The sequence below is a fragment of the Biomphalaria glabrata genome, chromosome 13 (assembly GCF_947242115.1).
Source record: "Biomphalaria glabrata chromosome 13, xgBioGlab47.1, whole genome shotgun sequence".
In the NCBI taxonomy this organism is placed as follows: domain Eukaryota; kingdom Metazoa; phylum Mollusca; class Gastropoda; family Planorbidae; genus Biomphalaria; species Biomphalaria glabrata.
In genome coordinates, this window is record NC_074723.1 from 21890136 (window position 1) to 21910325 (window position 20190).

At 38.2% G+C, this 20190-nt stretch overlaps 1 protein-coding gene across 14 annotated transcripts in view; it reads right to left on the minus strand.

Moving 5' to 3' along the window:
• Positions 1–20190, minus strand: part of LOC106057400 (rap1 GTPase-activating protein 1-like) — a 508422-nt gene that overhangs the window by 66572 nt on the left and 421660 nt on the right. For all 14 annotated transcript variants that reach the window (XM_056007679.1, XM_056007681.1, XM_056007677.1 and 11 more), the window contains one exon: positions 6307–6394. In XM_056007679.1, coding sequence (XP_055863654.1) covers positions 6307–6394 — 88 coding nt within the window. The remainder of the gene's footprint in view (positions 1–6306; positions 6395–20190) is intronic.

A 20190-nucleotide genomic window follows, 5' to 3' on the forward strand; every position in this document is an offset into this window, starting at 1 on the left:
GCAGATCTGATGTGGTGCCCCAACGGTTTAACAGACGTTCAGCAGATCTGATGTGTTGCCCCAACGGTTTAACTGACGTTCAGCAGATCTGATGTGGTGCCCCAACGGTTTAAAAGACGTTCAGCAGATCTGATGTGGTGCCCCAACGGTTTAACAGACGTTCAGCAGATCTGATGTGTTGCCCCAACGGTTTAACAGACGTTCAGCAGATCTGATATGGTGCCCCAACGGTTTAACTGACGTTCAGCAGATCTGATGTGGTGCCCCAACGGTTTAACTGACGTTCAGCAGATCTGATGTGGTGCCCCAACGTAGAAATACGTGAAGGGTGAAGCAAGGCTGAGGTGGACATTTGTTTTCTAACGGAATTGTCATTTGTTTGAACCAATACAATTATTTTATCTTATATAAAAAGGAGCTAGCATTGTTTTATCCACCACCTAGATGTGATCTATATAGAAATCTAGCTATTTCGTGGAATAATATAGATCGTAAGAACAGTCGCTGAATATCGAATTTCTCTGAAGTATCGCAATTATAATTGTCTACTGGGGATCATTCATTATTCAGAAATAGTCATTTTCAAAACCTTAAAACCTACATGTAAAATTCATACTCTGCCAGAAAAAATGGTGTGGCGTTATCTGGAATGCACAGGCTTAGCCAATTAACCAGAATATTCTAAACATAGATCATGTAAACCAAATCACTTTGTATACACATTATAAACTAACCCCCTTGCTTAGTAGGCCTACTACTGACATCTAGACTAAACAAAACATAAACACATGTTATTAAATCAACCCAGACCTGGGTTTCACTTCTGTAACACGTTCTAAAATCTCTGTCTCAAGCCCTGCCCCCGGCTACATTTCGTCCTAGACTAGATGATTCGACACCATCACCGTCTCTTGTAGCTCCATTATCCTTGTTTTTCTTCTCTCCCTTGCGTTAACGAGCTCTTCTTTCATAGTTAACATGTGGCCAGATTTTATTGAATCTTACTGTTGTGTACTTATCCTTGAACTAAATCACTTGGATTTTATGTTCATTTCCATTAACATATTGGTATCACAATTATTATGCCCAGTAATCTTTTGTGACGCTACGCACCGGTACGACGCACCGGCACCTTTTTAAATGTGGGGAAACAATTATTAATTTTCTTGTATTTTAACGTTAATTATTAATTTATTAGTAGTTAAAGGTTAGGCAATCTATAACTGAGTACAAGCACCTATTTTGTTTATAAAAACAAACAAACAAATAAAATCACTGATTATGCCCATTGGGAATCATTGTGTAGGACATGCAAATCAATGACGATATAACACAAACTATGACCAATAACCAACAGGGATTTAAAAAAGGAGATCAGTATTGAAGGCGAAACGCTGGCAGCACCAAGTATCAGTATTTTTAAATATCTGGGAGCTATCGTCTCAGATGATGGAACTAAACCTGAACTATTGGCCAGAATTGCACAGTCAAAAGCAAAACAATTGCCTTCGACACTACAATCAGACTTATGCGAGGCCTGGTCATGGCCATACTCTAATATTTTTGCGAATCTTGTACGTTACATGCAGAATTAGAGAGGTGGTTCTTAGCAATGGAATTGAAATGCTACAGACAGATCCAAGGTATCAGATACAAAACAGTGCATCACAAACGAAGAGTTTAGAAACAGGATTAGAACGAGACAATCGGTCCATATGAATGACATGTTGGCCTGTTAAGAACTACCAAAAAGCGTAAAATAAACTTTATGGCCATATCACAAGATTCTCGGGGCTCGCAGAGACCTTCCTTCAAAGAAAAGTACGGGGCTCTCAAAGACCTTCCTTCAAAGAAAAGTACGGGGCTCGCAAAGACCTTCCTTCAAAGAAAAGTACGGGGCTCGCAAAGAGCTTCCTTCAAAGAAAAGTACGGGGCTCGCAGAGACCTTCCTTCAAAGAAAAGTACGGGGCTCGCAGAGACCTTCCTTCAAAGAAATGTACGGGGCTCGCAGAGACCTTCCTTCAAAGAAAAGTACGGGGCTCGCAAAGACCTTCCTTCAAAGAAAAGTACGGGGCTCGCAGAGACCTTCCTTCAAAGAAAAGTACGGGGCTCGTAGAGACCTTCCTTCAAAGAAAAGTACGGGGCTCGTAGAGACCTTACTTCAAAGAAAAGTACGGGGCTCGCAAAGAGCTTCCTTCAAAGAAAAGTACGGGGCTCGCAGAGACCTTCCTTCAAAGAAAAGTACGGGGCTCGCAGAGACCTTCCTTCAAAGAAAAGTACGGGGCTCGCAGAGACCTTCCTTCAAAGAAAAGTACGGGCTCGTAGAGACCTTCCTTCAAAGAAAAGTACGGGGCTCGCAAAGACCTTCCTTCAAAGAAAAGTACGGGGCTCGCAAAGACCTTCCTTCAAAGAAAAGTACGGGGCTCGCAGAGACCTTCCTTCAAAGAAAAGTTCGGGGCTCGCAGAGACCTTCCTTCAAAGAAAAGTACGGGGCTCGTAGAGACCTTCCTTCAAAGAAAAGTACGGGGCTCGCAAAGAGCTTCCTTCAAAGAAAAGTACGGGGCTCGCAAAGACCTTCCTTCAAAGAAAAGTACGGGGCTCGCAGAGACCTTCCTTCAAAGAAAAGTACGGTGCTCGCAGAGACCTTCCTTCAAAGAAAAGTACGGGGCTCGCAGAGACCTTCCTTCAAAGAAAAGTACGGGGCTCGCAGAGACCTTCATTCAAAGAAAAGTACGGGGCTCGCAGAGACCTTCCTTCAAAGAAAGGTACGGGGCTCGCAAAGACCTTTCTTCAGAGAAAAGTACGGGGCTCGCAGAGACCTTCCTTCAAAGAAAAGTACGGGGCTCGCAGAGACCTTCCTTCAAAGAAAAGTACGGGGCTCGCAGAGACCTTTCTTCAAAGAAAAGTACGGGGCTCGCAGAGACCTTCCTTCAAAGAAAAGTACGGGCTCGTAGAGACCTTCCTTCAAAGAAAAGTACGGGGCTCGCAAAGAGCTTTCTTCAAAGAAAAGTACGGGGCTCGCAGAGACCTTCCTTCAAAGAAAAGTACGGGGCTCGCAGAGACCTTCCTTCAAAGAAAAGTACGGGGCTCGCAAAGACCTTCCTTCAAAGAAAAGTACGGGGCTCGCAGAGACCTTCCTTCAAAGAAAAGTACGGGGCTCGCAGAGACCTTCCTTCAAAGAAAAGTACGGGGCTCGTAGAGACCTTCCTTCAAAGAAAAGTACGGGGCTCGCAAAGAGCTTCCTTCAAAGAAAAGTACGGGGCTCGCAAAGACCTTCCTTCAAAGAAAAGTACGGGGCTCGCAGAGACCTTCCTTCAAAGAAAAGTACGGGGCTCGCAGAGACCTTCCTTCAAAGAAAAGTACGGGGCTCGCAGAGACCTTCATTCAAAGAAAAGTACGGGGCTCGCAGAGACCTTCCTTCAAAGAAAAGTACGGGGCTCGCAAAGACCTTTCTTCAGAGAAAAGTACGGGGCTCGCAGAGACCTTCCTTCAAAGAAAAGTACGGGGCTCGCAGAGACCTTCCTTCAAAGAAAAGTACGGGGCTCGCAGAGACCTTCCTTCAAAGAAAAGTACGGGGCTCGCAGAGACCTTCATTCAAAGAAAAGTACGGGGCTCGCAGAGACCTTCCTTCAAAGAAAAGTACGGGGCTCGCAAAGACCTTTCTTCAGAGAAAAGTACGGGGCTCGCAGAGACCTTCCTTCAAAGAAAAGTACGGGGCTCGCAGAGACCTTCCTTCAAAGAAAAGTACGGGGCTCGCAAAGAGCTTCCTTCAAAGAAAAGTACGGGGCTCGCAAAGAGCTTCCTTCAAAGAAAAGTACGGGGCTCACAAAGACCTTTCTTCAAAGAAAAGTACGGGGCTCGCAGAGACCTTTCTTCAAAGAAAAGTACGGGGCTCGCAAAGACCTTCCTTCAAAGACAAAGAAGAGGCAGAGAAAACGATGGGAAGATCATATTAAGGAGTGGAAAGGTTTGTCATATAAAGAGGTTCTATTCAAGGCAAAAGACTGAGAGGACTAAAAAAAGACGATCAACAGATCCTGTGTGGTGACCAACGGTTTACAGACTAAGGGATAGATGAACGTAAAGGTGAAGGAAGTCATTAACAGAATGTATATAAAAGATCGTTATTACTGTCTAGCCCCAACTGTTGGACTATTTATTTGCACATATACCCTGGTACCAATGGAAACATGAAGCATAAGTAGTACATCCTTGTGCTAATCCCCCCCCCCCCAAAAAAAAAAAATCTATTTCTCCAAACCAGATGCTCCAGATTATATGCCCCAAGCAAACGAGCTAATGCCTGCAAAGATTTTGGCCTCACCATAAATGTTAAAAAGACAAGTGCTGCACCAACCTCCTCCAAATAAATCTGTCACAGAACCAGACATTCTCATAGATGGCTAGAAATTAGCAAAAGTCAAAAGGTTTGTCTATCTCGGAAGCACCATATCAACAAACGCCAATCTAGATGATGAGGTTGACTTCCGTGTTGCTCGTGCCAGTGCTGCTTTTGGCAGACTTCAAGGACAAGTGTGGCAACGAATAGGACTCAGCATATCCACAAAACTGAAAGTCTACAGTGCTGTAGTCCTCATGTCACTCCTATATGCATCAGAGTTCTGGACCCTAAATTCCCGCCACACCAAAAAAACTAAACTCCTTCCACTTACGCTGTCTAAGGAGTATCCATAAGGCCACATACCAGACACAGAAATCTTATAGCTCTCCAACATGTACAGTATCAGCGCGACATTAAAAAGGTCCCAACTTCGATAGGCGGGACATGTAGTCCGCATGCCAGACAAACGCCTTCCCAAACGACTTCTGTACGGGGAGTTGTGTGCAGGAAAGCGCTCCCAGGGGGGCCAATACAAGCGCTACAAAGACACTCTGAAAAGCGCCTTCAAGGTATGTGACATCACGTCTGGGAAGCACTAGCTCTCGATCGCTCCTCATGGCGTGAAGCTGTGAGTCTCGGAGTCTCAAGATTTAAAGCAAGAAGAGTGGACTGGGCGAAAGAGCACCGAACCAACAAAAAGTTGAGAGAAGAAGCAGGCCTATCTGCAACTGACCTAGCCCACCCATGCCACGTATGCGGCCGGCTTTTTAAAGCGAGGTATGGACTAAACAGTCACCTTCGAGTGAATAGGAAATGTATTCATCTTCGACCACTAAGGAGGAGCTATATAAATAATTATCAATAATCGTGCATGTTGTTTTTTTTTAAATTTAAAACACACAAAAAATAAATAAAATACTTTAAAAAAACAAGAACAACAAAACTAATATGTAGTGTAATTGTATCAATTAGTTACGATCAGTCATGTCATTAGTTGTATGGTAGAACTAGACATATAAATATGTGCGATAGAAATATTAGTAGCAATTGCTTTTGTTTAGCTTTTAGCGTTCTCAGTGCGCTATGATCCTATCACGTGTCTGGACCAGTTGCAAAAAAGGGGTATCCTGTGAATGTTTACATGATCGTTTTATAAATGCATAAAAATTATCTCAGGGCTCAAGATTTCTAAGGGGGACTAGTTCATCTTATGCTATCACATCTGTCAAGTACGATTTCTTTCCCTTGTTCAAGATACCAAACAAAATATTTAATTACCAATAGTTAAATAACTAATTGGTTAATTTTTTTATTGATTCTATTGATTCTATTGGTTTAGGTAAAAGAAATAATCAAAATTTCAGCTTAGGAGAAATAACGTGTACAAACTTTTCAATATACAGATAGACAAGACAGACAGAGTGAGTTGATATAAGCTTTATAAAAAAAATCGGTTAACAAGATTTGACATAGGTTCAGGTGCAGTAACCTATGGACTTGTAAATGTTTAAATAAAAGGATGATAATCTATGCGATTTGACTTTCCCTCTTCCTTCCACATCTATTGATATCTTGTCTATAAATTGTTTAATGAAACCCTAAAGAAGCCGCCTCTAAAAAAAGGACTTTAATTTAAACAACGTCGAGTGTCGCAATTATCTTCATATTAACATAGTGAGTCCCAAAATTTTATATAGAGATAACATCATGTATGGGTCAGGAAGTAGGTAAGAGTTACCGTTCGTAATATATATTTATACTTCTTTTTTAATAATAATTATTTCGCAGACATTGTAAAGACGTTTTCAAACATCGTGGTTTGGCCAGCTAATTACAGCTAATTAAATCTAGAGGCACGGCTGTTGCTTTACATCATTAAACACAACCACTGGGTTTTAAGATGATATGCCAAAATAAAAGCAACAACAATGAGTCAAACATCATATGCCATAGAAAGTACTCACCTTTTCGTCCGTCTCTGGACTTGGGGTGGAGCCTTGAGACGGGGGCGCATGCGCCTCACAGTACAGCTGGCCTTCCATACTCTGTTTCCTGGAAATGGAAAGAAAGATAAAGTAAAAGTTAGCACAAGGCCATGATATTCTAGAGTGATAGTAACGTTTAGCGTGATAAAAAGGTCGTTATATTAGCATGACAAAAGATCGTTTTTGTGTATACTTGAAGCCGTGCGACAAGGTCTCTTTATCGTGTTATACCTTTCACTTTTGTATCTAGTGTCAAAGTCTTATAACGTGACACAAGGTCGTTAGGTCGTTTTAAAACGTGACACAACGTGGTAAAGTGGTGTATTGGCGTGATATTCGGTCGAAAGGTCTTCATATTAACAAACAAAAGAGGATCTTTTACTTTTTTTTGCTGTTTTATACATTTCTAAAGATTTCTAGTGTGATTATGTTTTCTAATGCTGTGTTAGCCTAGGTGTGACAATTTCTTCATATGAAACAGACTAGATTTTAAAAAATATTTACTCGATATATAATAGGCCTATAGCTAAATCATATACTAGTCTAGAACTATAAATCTTTTAGAATAAAAAATTTGCAGTTCAGAAAAGAAAGTGAAAAATTAAATTAACATCAGGTAACCTAATTTTTTTGTTAAAGTTAACATCAGGTAGCCTAATTAAAAAGTAATGCCAATGTTTATACATTCTGTTTAATTTATGGCTCTCGCCATTAACCTTGTTTCCAAATATTTAATCTAAAAATATAATTAACGAAACAAACATAAATCATACATTTTAATTATCACTGTTTCAATCCAAAGCTAACATCTAGGCCATCTCTCTCTCTCTCTCTCCCTTTCTTTCTGTTTCTCTCTCTCTCTCTCAAGAAAAACGAAATTTCACTAAATGGAGAGATTATAGGGGATCTTCGCTCTTCATCAAACATCTGCTATTGACATTTCTCCGGGAATTTCCGGACTTACAAATATTTGCAATGCGCATGTTTCACATAACATGAGCAAGATGAAGTTCCGTACTTGAGATTTCAGAACACAAAAAAAGAGGGGGAAAAAACACAATGAAAATCGTTGCGTGGTCATGGTAATGGCATTACTGGACATTCCGTTGTCTGAAAGATAAGAAGTCACTTGTCAATAGGAAGTGTGTGGAGGAAAAGAGGGGGGTGGGGATGAAGGGAGTCCCGGCACTAGGGATGAAACAGAAAGGGTTGAGGGAGCTTTTATCGGAAATCCCTCATGGGAGATCAAAGACGATATCGTTACACGAATTTTGTATTCTTCAAACCAATATAAATCAGATTGGTCTCCTGTGTTGATTTTGTGTGTGGGGACATTGTTGTCGTCCGCCATGTTGAGGATGTCCCGAAGCAACAATTGGAACTGCTCTAACCGGAAACTAAAAATGCGCATGATCAAGCACACTTCTGTCCAATCACTGCTCTTCTTCACACAAATTGAGAATGTGATAGAATTTTTTTGCCCGTTACAACATTTTTCATGCGGCATTTTTTTCTCTCATTAAGTAAACAGATAACTTTTACATCAAGAAAAAATCCATTTTATATCAGGCAGAAGCTTAGATAACAGACCTTTCAGTTCGGAAGTCAAGCGCTTCATCACTTGGCCACCCATAACCCTGTATAGAGCTTTTTAATTTAAAATCTCTTGTTTCTAGTAATAAGTAAATAGAAAATATATCTCTTACAAGCTAAACACCATCACTACAGATGTAGATGTTGCTGTATGTATGTTATACTCGTGTGAACTCTCCTATTGCATCTTAAAATTAAAATATATGTAGTAAATATGGTCAGCTAGTTTTCCTTTAGTATTAACAGGCCAATGGGTGAGTGCTGTGGTCAACGATTACTGTGTTTATTATGTGGCTGGCACAATGCCTATTGTCTTTATTTTCCCCACGTAAGCTAAGTAGACCTAAGGAGGTCCTAAACATCCTATTCCTAAGCCCAGCCCTCACTGCCACATTTCACCATCTGGTTCAGAAACAGAGCGCTATACTATTACGTTCCTTGTTATAATTATTATATTACATACAATTAATAAAATTTTCTGATCTCATTTGCATAAAACAACGTTGTTAAGATACTATTCTTACTGTATACAAAGGATCAAGCGCGTTGGAGAACAATGATAATATTGGGCTTGGGAACTGGGAAGCTAGACAATAAAAACAACAACCTGTATTTCTATGTATCGCGTTACTTTCCAGCATCCACTCATCCTGCAAGACCCTGTATTTCTATGTATCGCGTTACTTTCCAGCATCCACTCATCCTGCAAGACCCTGTATTTCTATGTATCGCGTTACTTTCCAGCATCCACTCATCCTGCAAGACCCTGTATTTCTATGTATCGCGTTACTTTCCAGCATCCACTCATCCTGCAAGACCCTGTATTTCTATGTATCGCGTTACTTTCCAGCATCCACTCATCCTGCAAGACCCTGTATTTCTATGTATCGCGTTACTTTCCAGCATCCACTCATCCTGCAAGACCCTGTATTTCTATGTATCGCGTTACTTTCCAGCATCCACTCATCCTGCAAGATCCTGTATTTCTATGTATCGCGTTACTTTCCAGCATCCACTCATCCTGCAAGACCCTGTATTTCTATGTATCGCGTTACTTTCCAGCATCCACTCATCCTGCAAGACCCTGTATTTCTATGTATCGCGTTACTTTCCAGCATCCACTCATCCTGCAAGACCCTGTCATTACGACTTTGTTCCCTAGTTCTGATGTCGTCTTGCAAGTCACGTGACAACATACAGACAGCAGTAGTCTGAGACTTTCATTAAACGTGTAGTCCAATCCCATCAAAGTGTCCTGTTAATGGAGTGACCATCAGGCTCTCAACTCCGTTAGCCCCCTAGCTTATAAAGCTCGCTGACGTGGATTATGGCAGCTTTGGGTGCACTTGTATGTGTTATTTCCCTTTGCTACACAAAGGCAGTCAGTCCAGTGATTTCAACACTACCTATCATATATATATAGTGTTATGTTTTTGTTGTGGTTGTTATCGTCCTTGTTCATACAAATATCAGGTTGACCACTTTACAGTTCAATACGCGCAGAATTGAGTCTATGCTTTGTGGGAAATAATGACAATTTGAAAAGGTAGAGCCCTTTCAGACCTTGCAATCTGTGGAGGATCATGATGGGAAGCTAATCTGTTTCCATGCCCAACGATTGGCGAGGATGTCATGTGGCCAACACAACGACCATAAACGCTTCATAAATCAGGTACCTATTTCAGTTGGGTGGACTCAGGGGCGTAAAAAAACCCCTGTCTTCACAGGGATTTAAACTCGAGACTCCTAGTTTCGAAAGCCGATTGCTTTATCACTCGGCCACGAAAAGTGTTTGCTCTTAACATCATTAATGTACTTCTTAAGTCTCAAGAACATCATTAATGTACTTCTTAAGTCTCAAGAACATCATTAATGTACTTCTTAAGTCTCAATTACCGACTTTCCTTCTTCTTCTGTAATATCGAGCAATCGACTCAAGAAGATGACCCATTGACCTAATTCTTACGTACCATATCATATATTTCAATGCAATTTATTTGAATAACCTAAAAAAAAAATCGTTACCTTATCCACAATATAGTTGAACAGGTGCTAAATTTAATTGAATGTTAGAGGCTATAACGTGAGTATATTTGTTTTTTCAGCTTTAGCATTTATTGAAACATGAAATAAACTAAACAAAACGGTTGGGATCAAAATACTTTCACATGTTGGAGTGAATACACCGAATGAATAACATTTATACCTGTCAGATTAATGTATAAGTAAACACAATTATGAAACAGCTCAGGTTGTCAAGCAATAGAATTGCTTCTTAATTCAATTCGTTCTCCATAGTGAGATATCAAATTATGCTAGAGCTCATAACAGATAGAATTGGATTAGAGACACTAGTCTACATATTTTTACATGGCCGAGAAATAAATGACATAAATAATTTGAAAAATATGGAATGGAAAGGCAAGAGTGCAAAACAAAAAAAAAACATGGCGGATTGAGTTAACATATAGGCGTATGACGTAGACAGATTTTTTTTTCTAAGTGTCAGTTTCAAGTTTTCTTGTAAGCAACACAGGCAAGTTTGAAATATAGTAAGTAGATAGTAAAGTTTCCCCTTTCAGACCTTGCGATCTATAGGGAAGATGATGTAAACGTCATCTGTTTTTATGGCCAAAGTTTATGAGATGGGTGTCATGTGGCCAGAACAAATACCTACTGCCTTTACTTTCCCCAACTAAAGTCAGGTACCCATTAGAGTTGCATGGACTCAAGGAAGCCCAAAAAATCCCAACATTCGATTTCCCAGTCTTCATCGAGATTCGATCCCAGGATACAAGGTTCAGAGGCTGAGCGCTTAACCACTCAGCCACCGCACCCCATAGTTTAAAATATAGAAGTACGTAATGTGTACAAAGGTGTCACGTACGCATTGTCTATTTTTGTCTCAAGGTTTGCCGGCAAGATTTCAGTTAGCTCGGGAAAGACCAAGCGTTCTTCATCCTTTTAATAGAATAATTGTGATTGGTCAGAAATGTTAATTATTGAACGTTAAGCTGTATTTTATTGGTCAGATTAGTTGGCCATGCAACAAAGAGATATTAGTCACGTGGTAACGCTGGAGGTCTGAAAGATATTACCGCCAGTCTCGAGTGGAATGTGTTAAGGTTAAGACGTGAATTATTTGAGTCTCGAGTTGGAATTCAAAGGAAGAAGACATACATTATTATATGGTGTAGATCGTCTAATCAAGTAGAGATATATTACCATTTTATTTAATTAAAGTTTACCATTGTAATTATTGTGAATAGCTGTTCCAAGTTTTGAATTAAAGTTTTTGTATTTGATGAGAAGTTTCTTCATTGAATATATACGTAATATACTTAGATCATCTTATCGACTAGCAAGTTTTTTTGTTTTTTTAAAGCTTAGGACCGTCTTGACTTAAGAAGATATCCACACAAAGAAGATGTCAACACAAAGAAGATGTCAACACAAAGAAGATGTCAACACAAAGAAGATGTCAACACAATTCTTTATAAAAAGAAAAATCAACTTGAATATTGTAAATTGTAAACTAGCGAAACATGCCATTGTGTCGTGTCATCATAGAGTGCAGACCGTGGTCTCCATAGCTGCATTGTAGGCCTGCTAAAGACCAAAGTGACTGAGGTTCTAACACTATTGTAGGCCTGCTAAAGACCAAAGTGACTGAGGTTCTAACACTATTGTAGGCCTGCTAAAGACCAAAGTGACTGGGGTTCTAACACTATTGTAGGCCTGCTAAAGACCAAAGTGACTGAGGTTCTAACACTATTGTAGGCCTGCTAAAGACCAAAGTGACTGGGGTTCTAACACTATTGTAGGCCTGCTAAAGACCAAAGTGACTGAGGTTCTAACACCATTGTAGACCTGCTAAAGACCAAAGTGACTGAGGTTCTAACACTATTGTAGGCCTGCTAAAGACCAAAGTGACTGGGGTTCTAACACTATTGTAGGCCTGCTAAAGACCAAAGTGACTGAGGTTCTAACACCATTGTAGACCTGCTAAAGACCAAAGTGACTGAGGTTCTAACACTATTGTAGGCCTGCTAAAGACCAAAGTGACTGGGGTTCTAACACTATTGTAGGCCTGCTAAAGACCAAAGTGACTGAGGTTCTAACACTATTGTAGGCCTGCTAAAGACCAAAGTGACTGGGGTTCTAACACTATTGTAGGCCTGCTAAAGACCAAAGTGACTGAGGTTCTAACACCATTGTAGGCCTGCTAAAGACCAAAGTGACTGGGGTTCTAATACTATTGTAGGCCTGCTAAAGACCAAAGTGACTCACGTGCCTCTCAAAGGTATTAGATTTACAACAAAAAAAAAAACCTAACAAAACAACAACAACAACAAAAAACTACACATGCTACAGAAATAAGTATAATTAATCCGGCTATAGTATCATATAGGGATTATAGGCCAGAGACAGACGCGCTCGCTATTTAGCATAAAGAAAGAGCTTAACCGAATTCAGTCTATAAACATTTCCACTTAGGAGAATAATTGAAGGCTTTTGATTTAACTTCATTTAACCAAACAGATCACAGACAATGCTATAAACTTAGCATTTATAAATGGATTGATGACACACTGTGGTTTTAAGACTAAATTCTGTAATTCAATTTTTTAAAGAGACAAAGACGATAACATACTTTTGGTCATAATTATGGTTATAGACATTAACTGTTATATTTTTTACAACCGTTATATTTTTATGAGGACATTTATTAAAGGATATATTTATGAATATACCTATTTATAAATTGCTATGATGATAAACATTTATAACTTAAATCGATAAATTGAAGAAGTCCTTTAGGAAACTTTAGGTTTCCGAGAATTATACCCATTTTGTGATTCATAGTTGTAAGAAGAAGAATTGTGTGAAATTCAATGGTAAAATATAATTCAAAGTTCAAAGGATCTTGTAGCAGTAAACATTGTAATAAATATGGTAGCAAACTTTTACATTTTACTGAGATTGTAAATAATTACGCAACAGCTGTAGTTATCGAGCTGTATATTGTGAGACATGTCATATTACAATCAAGGCTTAGCTAGATGGCGAGACCTCGGGTTTTTGATGAGACTAACGAAGCGCGTGTTCAAGACCTTAAAGAGATTTATTCAAGCTCTTGCACTATTTTCTATTTGCCCACCTCACGTTCCTGAAGTTTCTATCAATCTATCAAGTTTACAGCTCTTGTTGAAAAGAATAATACATTTAAACTGCACCTCTGAGTTTATTCTAGGATCGGAAAAGGCTAAAAGAATGAGCAACTTATCATCAGAGGATGTCTTCGGAGGCCACTGAGGGGGGGGGGCACAAGCACCCCAAGCCCCGTGATTCTTGTGTCACCAGAACTTCATCATCCAAATAAGCGGTGCTCGAGTGAAATTCACCAGCTGTCCGTGCGATTCTAAGCCCGCGCATTGGCCTATAATTTAAATCTATGTTTAACAGTCTGAGAATATTCATTGTTTTCACCAAAATGGCATTATTCACAATTTACAAACCTTTCAAGTGGTAACATATTTAAAAGGAATCGATCGTGGATTTGAAAAAAAAAACACAAAACAATTTACATTTTCTTTAGAATAAATAAGAATTACATTTACATTAAAAAAAAGGAAGCCTAACCTATATTCTAGGCATACAAAACCGACGTGAAAAAAAAAAAGGTCAACAAATCACTTTCTTCACTGAAGTCCTGTCAATAATTAATTTGGCGGGGAAAAAGGAGCGAGAGTAATCTTTCTTAATTGTTTTCTTTTTGGTTGGAGGCTAAATTAAACGTCAGACAGGAAGTGTGTAATGGAGGCTAAAGATGAAAACACTGCCCGCGGTGCTTCAAGGCGTTCGTTCATGGGAATAAGCAAGAAGGTGTCTACAGCTAGAGTTCTTTTTTTTTAAAGTCTAAATTATGATGATGGATTAAAGTAATGACATGCGGGTCGATAGAGTGTGGATGTAAGGTTAGGGTTTCTTTTCTGAGTTGAAATATAGTTGAGAATGAAGGGTAACAACTAACACGGAAGCAAAAAAAGAATAATTTTTTTATGTCAGTGAAGTCACATTTTCATCTTCAAACAATCTCGGTGTACACCCTTTAAACACTGTCATATATCCTCTGACATACAATAGTGTATTTGAAACCTGCTCCTCAAAGATAAACTATTATGGTAATTATTCCTTTTATTGGTTAGTCTTAAATAGCTAAATTTCAAAAGATTTTTTTTCTCTTAACAATATTAATAACAAAATAATACTAATAATAACCGTGCAGTTTCCCACTAATAGTAAAATAGCTATATCTTTATATAATAAACGATGTGCAATCTTTTAGTAAGTTGTTAAAAAAAAGATAGATGCATACACAAATAGACGGATGAACAGGCTGGCGGTTTTATACAATCAGAAAGACAAGACACAGAATTTTTAATTGTGAAAATTCAATTAGACGAGGACGACATTCTTAGCAATGTACAAGACTTGCATGAGCAGGGTTTTCACTCTGTTAATGTACAAGATAGACTTGCATGAGCAAGGTTTTCACTCTGTTAATGTACAAGATAGACTTGCATGAGCAGGGTTTTCACTCTGTTAATGTACAAGATAGACTTGCATGAGCAAGGTTTTCACTCTGTTAATGTACAAGATAGACTTGCATGAGCAGGGTTTTCACTCTGTTAATGTACAAGATAGACTTGCATGAGCAGGGTTTTCACTCTGTTAATGTACAAGATAGACTTGCATGAGCAGGGTTTTCACTCTGTTAATGTACAAGATAGACTTGCATGAGCAGGGTTTTCACTCTGTTAATGTACAAGATAGACTTGCATGTGCAGAGCTTGCAAAGGGAAAAGCGGACTCGTAAAGTTCCTACCCACACCACACCCTCACCGGCTGACAATGCTCCTGTTAATATTAATTAGATCTAACAAACTCACATTCCACAAGTGAAAGTGTAATAAAAATTCTGTTACAATATTTGTTTATCTATATTTTTTTTTTGCTAATTTACATTTCAAAGGCAACTCGTAGACTGCTTATGAGATAGCAAGTGAATTCCAACTGATTGAGACAGTGTCCTACTGTATGGTTCTGAAACATGGAGAACAACTGAAGCCACAACAAAAAAAAATACAGACCTGCATCAACAGATGCCTGAGAAATATCCTCAATATACACTGGTATGACAAAGTAGAAAACACCAAACTGTGGGAGATGAGTGGACAGAAAAATATAGAAGTGCAGATCTTAGAGAGGAAGTGGAGATGGATTGGTCACAGGCTTAGAAAAGTTACCAGCAACAGAGCTAGGCAGGCCTTAGAGTGGAACCCCCAGGGAACAAGACGCAGAGGAAGACCAAAAAGAACATGGCGACGCAGTGTACTTGAAGAAGCAGAGAAGACAGGAAAGAGCTGGGACACCATCAAAAAGCTAGCAAGAGACCGTGGAGCGTGGCGTGTTTTTGTCGAGGCCCTATGTTCCATGAGGAACTCAAAGGAGTGATGATGATGATGATGAGACAGTGATTGAATCTCACCAAGTTATCATTAGTTACACATTATTGCTCGGACGTTAGGATATAAGCCTCTAGTTTCACAAGATTTCTATCATCATTCTTATCTTATACATTACGGACGATAATTACGACCTACATAATCTGATTGAATAATGTTTTTAAGAAAAATGGTTTGCCTTGAAATTATTGAAAAAGCAATGAAATCACACGTGGAAGTCTCGACCTAATTTTGATGACTCGCCCGTATTTTATTTTATGACCTTTTGTAGAATGCGGTGACATTTTAGAATCTCACTCTCTTAGTCTGATATAATTGTCTATAATTATTATGTACACACACATTTGCTGATTTAAACTAGAAATGACATGTCTTAAGAAATGTTTTTTTTTTAGTATGTCAGTGTCTGCTGAGTTAGTTTATTGACCTAGATCTGTCGATGGGAGAGAAGCAAGCCCTTAGCTTGTCTGGAGTGCCAGTTTATAGACCCTGATATGTCGATCGGAGACAAACAAGCCCCTAGACTGTCTGCTCAGTTTAAATTTGAGAAATCAACTTGATGTCGATCTAAAAGTACTGTGAGACCTACTTCCGTCCTCTAAGCTCATCTAATGGATTCTGCCTGATCTGACATTATAGGGATAACAGTTTCTTGACGAAGTGACTAAACTGCAGTTAGACAAGTTAGTTGACGTAACGAGATCTTCGTATGTCAAGAGAATATTCCAGATTCGTATTCGAGGATAAGGACAAACTATTTTTGTGACTGAAGTCATAAGTCATGTGCACTTGTGCTCACATATATTTGGGTAGACCAGGTTCAAAAACATATTTAGTAAATATTAGTACTAAATCGTTCGTCAAATCGCAACCTGTGTAAGGTGTCCAGAATTCCATAGCAAAGGTTAGCACAGGTCGATGCACAAGCCAAATACTTAATATAAGAGTCGTGATGTCTGGACTATAGATTTTATGTTGCATATACATAGTATTTTTTCTTGTATACCAGAAGCTTAGAGAGATGATGAATGCACCGAACTCTGATGTGCACATGACATCCTTTTTCACATGTTCAATGTCAGTCATAGAAACAGATAAGCTTTTTATAGTCTGTGTCATAGATTGAGAAGTCTTACACTTAATTGTAAAGAGACATTTAAAATGAGCTTTCATCGTCTCAATGCTAGTTATTGCTAAGCATTTTGGGGATTTAATTGGAAGTGCGAGTTTGTTTTCTTTGCTTAGAAGTTTGTTTGCAAAGTTGTTTTTTTCGGACAAAGTATTGAACTTTTTTTTTTTTTACAACGCTTATATCATCCCTATCATTCAGTTTATTTCTCATAGAACCATTAGCAGATCAAGTTAAAACTTTACGCAGTACGTAATGAAACATGAATACAAAAAATCAACAACCAATTAATTAATTATTGGCTGTTGTAGATCTAGATCTGTGTTTTTGCATTTTAGGCCACAGGAATATAATTCGTAATTAGCAATGCATTTTAATAATAACTGAACATTTTTTTCAAATATTATTTAGGCAGGAATTAAAAGAACCATTTTAAAACATAGTGTTAATCCCCCTAGATCTGTGTTTAAATTGCGAAACTGTTTTTATCTTCAGTTGGTTCCTAATTCTAGAAGCTGAACAAAAAAAAAAGGAGACCAGAGACTGATCAAGGTGAGCAAAACCAAGGGTAGCTTTATTGTCATCCAGGCGCACTTCATAAAGACCTCGCGCCTTGCGCGTGCAGATGGTGCACAATAATAAACAGTCTGACATTCAAAGCCGTTAACAGAGTCAGGGGAATGAACCCATTTTGTTTGGGGAATCCCACATGATGTGACCTTTTGCAGAGATTTTCAAGGACCCCCATTGATCATGATTTGCATCGAGATCCCCCCCCCCCTCCAAAACACTCTTCCATTTATCTTGGGATCTGCTTCAGTTTGACTTACTTTGATGACCTTACAACAATGCATGTAACAAACAGGGTTTGATTGCTAGAGATTGAAAGGTAGGGTAGCTTAGGTTGAGCAGGAGTACACTGTTCCCTAAACAGATTTCTGTGCAGAGGCCTTTGCTATGCATTTAATTCCCCGTGTATCAGTGTATAAACTTTAAAGTTCTCCTTACCTGACACCCTGGTAGGAGCACTCAGTCTAGAAACGGATAAAGTCCCCTTGTTTTCAACTTCTAACGTAATTCTTGTAAAGTGAGTTAAGTTAAAACGTCCATATAATTCTCTGCCTTAAAAGTTTGTTTTTTTTACTGTTAAGAGAATTCATTCCTGTGCTTAATATATATTCTCTCTTAAGTTGTATACAGTAAACAAAAAAGAGAGAAGTCTACGGAAGACCATGAACTAATGTCAAGTCTATTTCGATCACAATGATTTCTATGTGAATTTTGAGAAGTAATACTCTACATTTCCTTACGATGCATGCATAACATACAGGTTGATAAAGTGCCCGTCTTTCAATGGTCTGGCATTCGTTAGTTTGTTTTGGTTCACGTAACAGAATTCTATAATCTCTATAAGTTTCACTTTGTTTTAAAGTCGCAGATTTTAAGTGAATCGAAAGTAGATTTATATTTAAGATAAGTTATTTCATTTGTAGCGACAAAAATATTCAATTATGCAGAATGCTATTAGGTTGCACTTTAATTTTTAAAAACATTTTCAATAAATAAATGTACAAACACAAAAAGATTTTTTAAGAAGATTTGCAGAATTTTATTAATTCTCTGTTACATAAGTATATAGTGTAATGTAGTGTCCGCGTGTAGGTTGCCACTTTGCCAGAGGAGTGTGTAAAGATGATATTTGTTTTACACTCACTTCTAGTAGCTTCGAATTTCTACTCAGAACAATTAGAAACAAAATACATTTTATTAAATTCTGCCACTAGAATTGTCGGTTTGAAAAACTATATATATAAAAGAGACAATTTTTTATTAGGGTAAATTCAGTCTGTAAGTTTCATGCTTTTAGCTGAGCTGTCCACTTTTGGAAATCTTTTTTTTTTTAATTTGAAAGCATGAAATAGCGCTAAACAAAAACAATTGGTAAAAATATTTCTTATCGCACAGATTTATGATTGTTAGTCTACAAATTTAATCACATGACTGAACCAAACTAATTGATACGATTACACTTAATATTAGTTTTGTTTTGTTTCTCTTGTTTATATTTTGAGGTTGTTTCAACTTACATCAAACTTAGTTTTTCAAACCCAGAACCCACCCCAAAACACTTACCAAAGGTCATACCCCCCCCCCACACACACACACAGACTGTCTGGCGTACCGTGCAAACCCCGTGGAGCAGATTTATTTTATAAGCAACACCGGATATTGAGCAATGGATGACATCTTTACCTAGCAAGCAGCGCGTTGTACCGAGGACGCTGGAGATCATGGCGGGTCACTGACACAAGCATTTCAATAGGTCAGTTCTGACGTCTGCCCGCCCTAGGTCACGCAAGTTCTTTGAAACGGACAGGTGAATAGCTTTTACGCTTTTAATTCAGGTTAAAGATGAGTTTGACTTGCCTTCCTTAGCCGCCATTTCTCTCCCTTACTTTTTGTTTTCTTAATCAATCATCTTGTCTCTATTTTGACAAAGCTTATATCGTCTTCCTCTGTCTGTTTGGGTGGATTCCTCTCCATGTTCTTCTCCCACTTCCCGTGTTTGGATCTAGTTGACATTGTGCACAATTGTCCAGAGCTGAAGACAATGCATGAATCAATAAAAATAATAATACTAAGGTTTGTCTTGGAGTCCGAAGATTAATGAGGAATGCAGTATTTCCCGTGGCTCGTGAAAAAAACAAAAACAAATTAGTTAATCCGTTAGTGTTAATGAATTATTTTTTTTAAAGAAACGTGGGATAAATCTAACAATATTGTGATATAAGGCAGTGATTGTGTGGTTCTTTCCCTTGTTTAAGATATGTTTTTTTTTAAAGTAATTTGTTTATGTTCTGCTTGTTTAAATTAATATCTCTTTTTTTTTCTTTCAACTGATGTTACCATGTTTTATTTTTCAATGTACATCTGGTAATATGTACTAGTTTCAGAGAATAGAATGGGTTTCCTGAAGAAGCCAGGATAACTAACGTCTAGGCAGAGTGTAAGTCATTAATGATCATGCATGACTAGATTGACACGTTTAGGACGTAATCATCTTCTATTTTATAAGATAAGAAGATAAGATAAATTCCTACCTGTATCTGTCCTGAAATTAAAAATGATTTGTGCGTGTGTATCTTAATATTGTTTTTTTAATGCTTCTTAATTTCGCGTATTCCCATTTATTACAAAATGTATACATAACAGTTAGTGATACCTTCTAATCACCGAATTACTACATGTCACACCTGCAGAAGTGGAGGATATTGAAGTGTCGAATGCAATGCCTCGCAGCAACGTTTTTTTGTGTGTGAAATGGTTTTCAATAATTTGGAAAATAGGAATGGTTAAAATCTGTTTTAATGATAAAATTAAAGAAAGCAAAACTAGAATAATAATTTTGATCGAGGAAAAATACATCTTGGAAACCTTTCCTAATTCTATAAATTTAAAAAAAAAGCGACAGTTCTACGTCTGCCTTTTTGCGTCTAAAGGTCTGTTACTTCCCCTGTTATACTGTTTTTATTTATCCTTTGTGCTTTGAACAGATTTTTTTATGTAAAAGAAAAAAAAATATTTTGGACATTACATCGCTAACAGCTACTG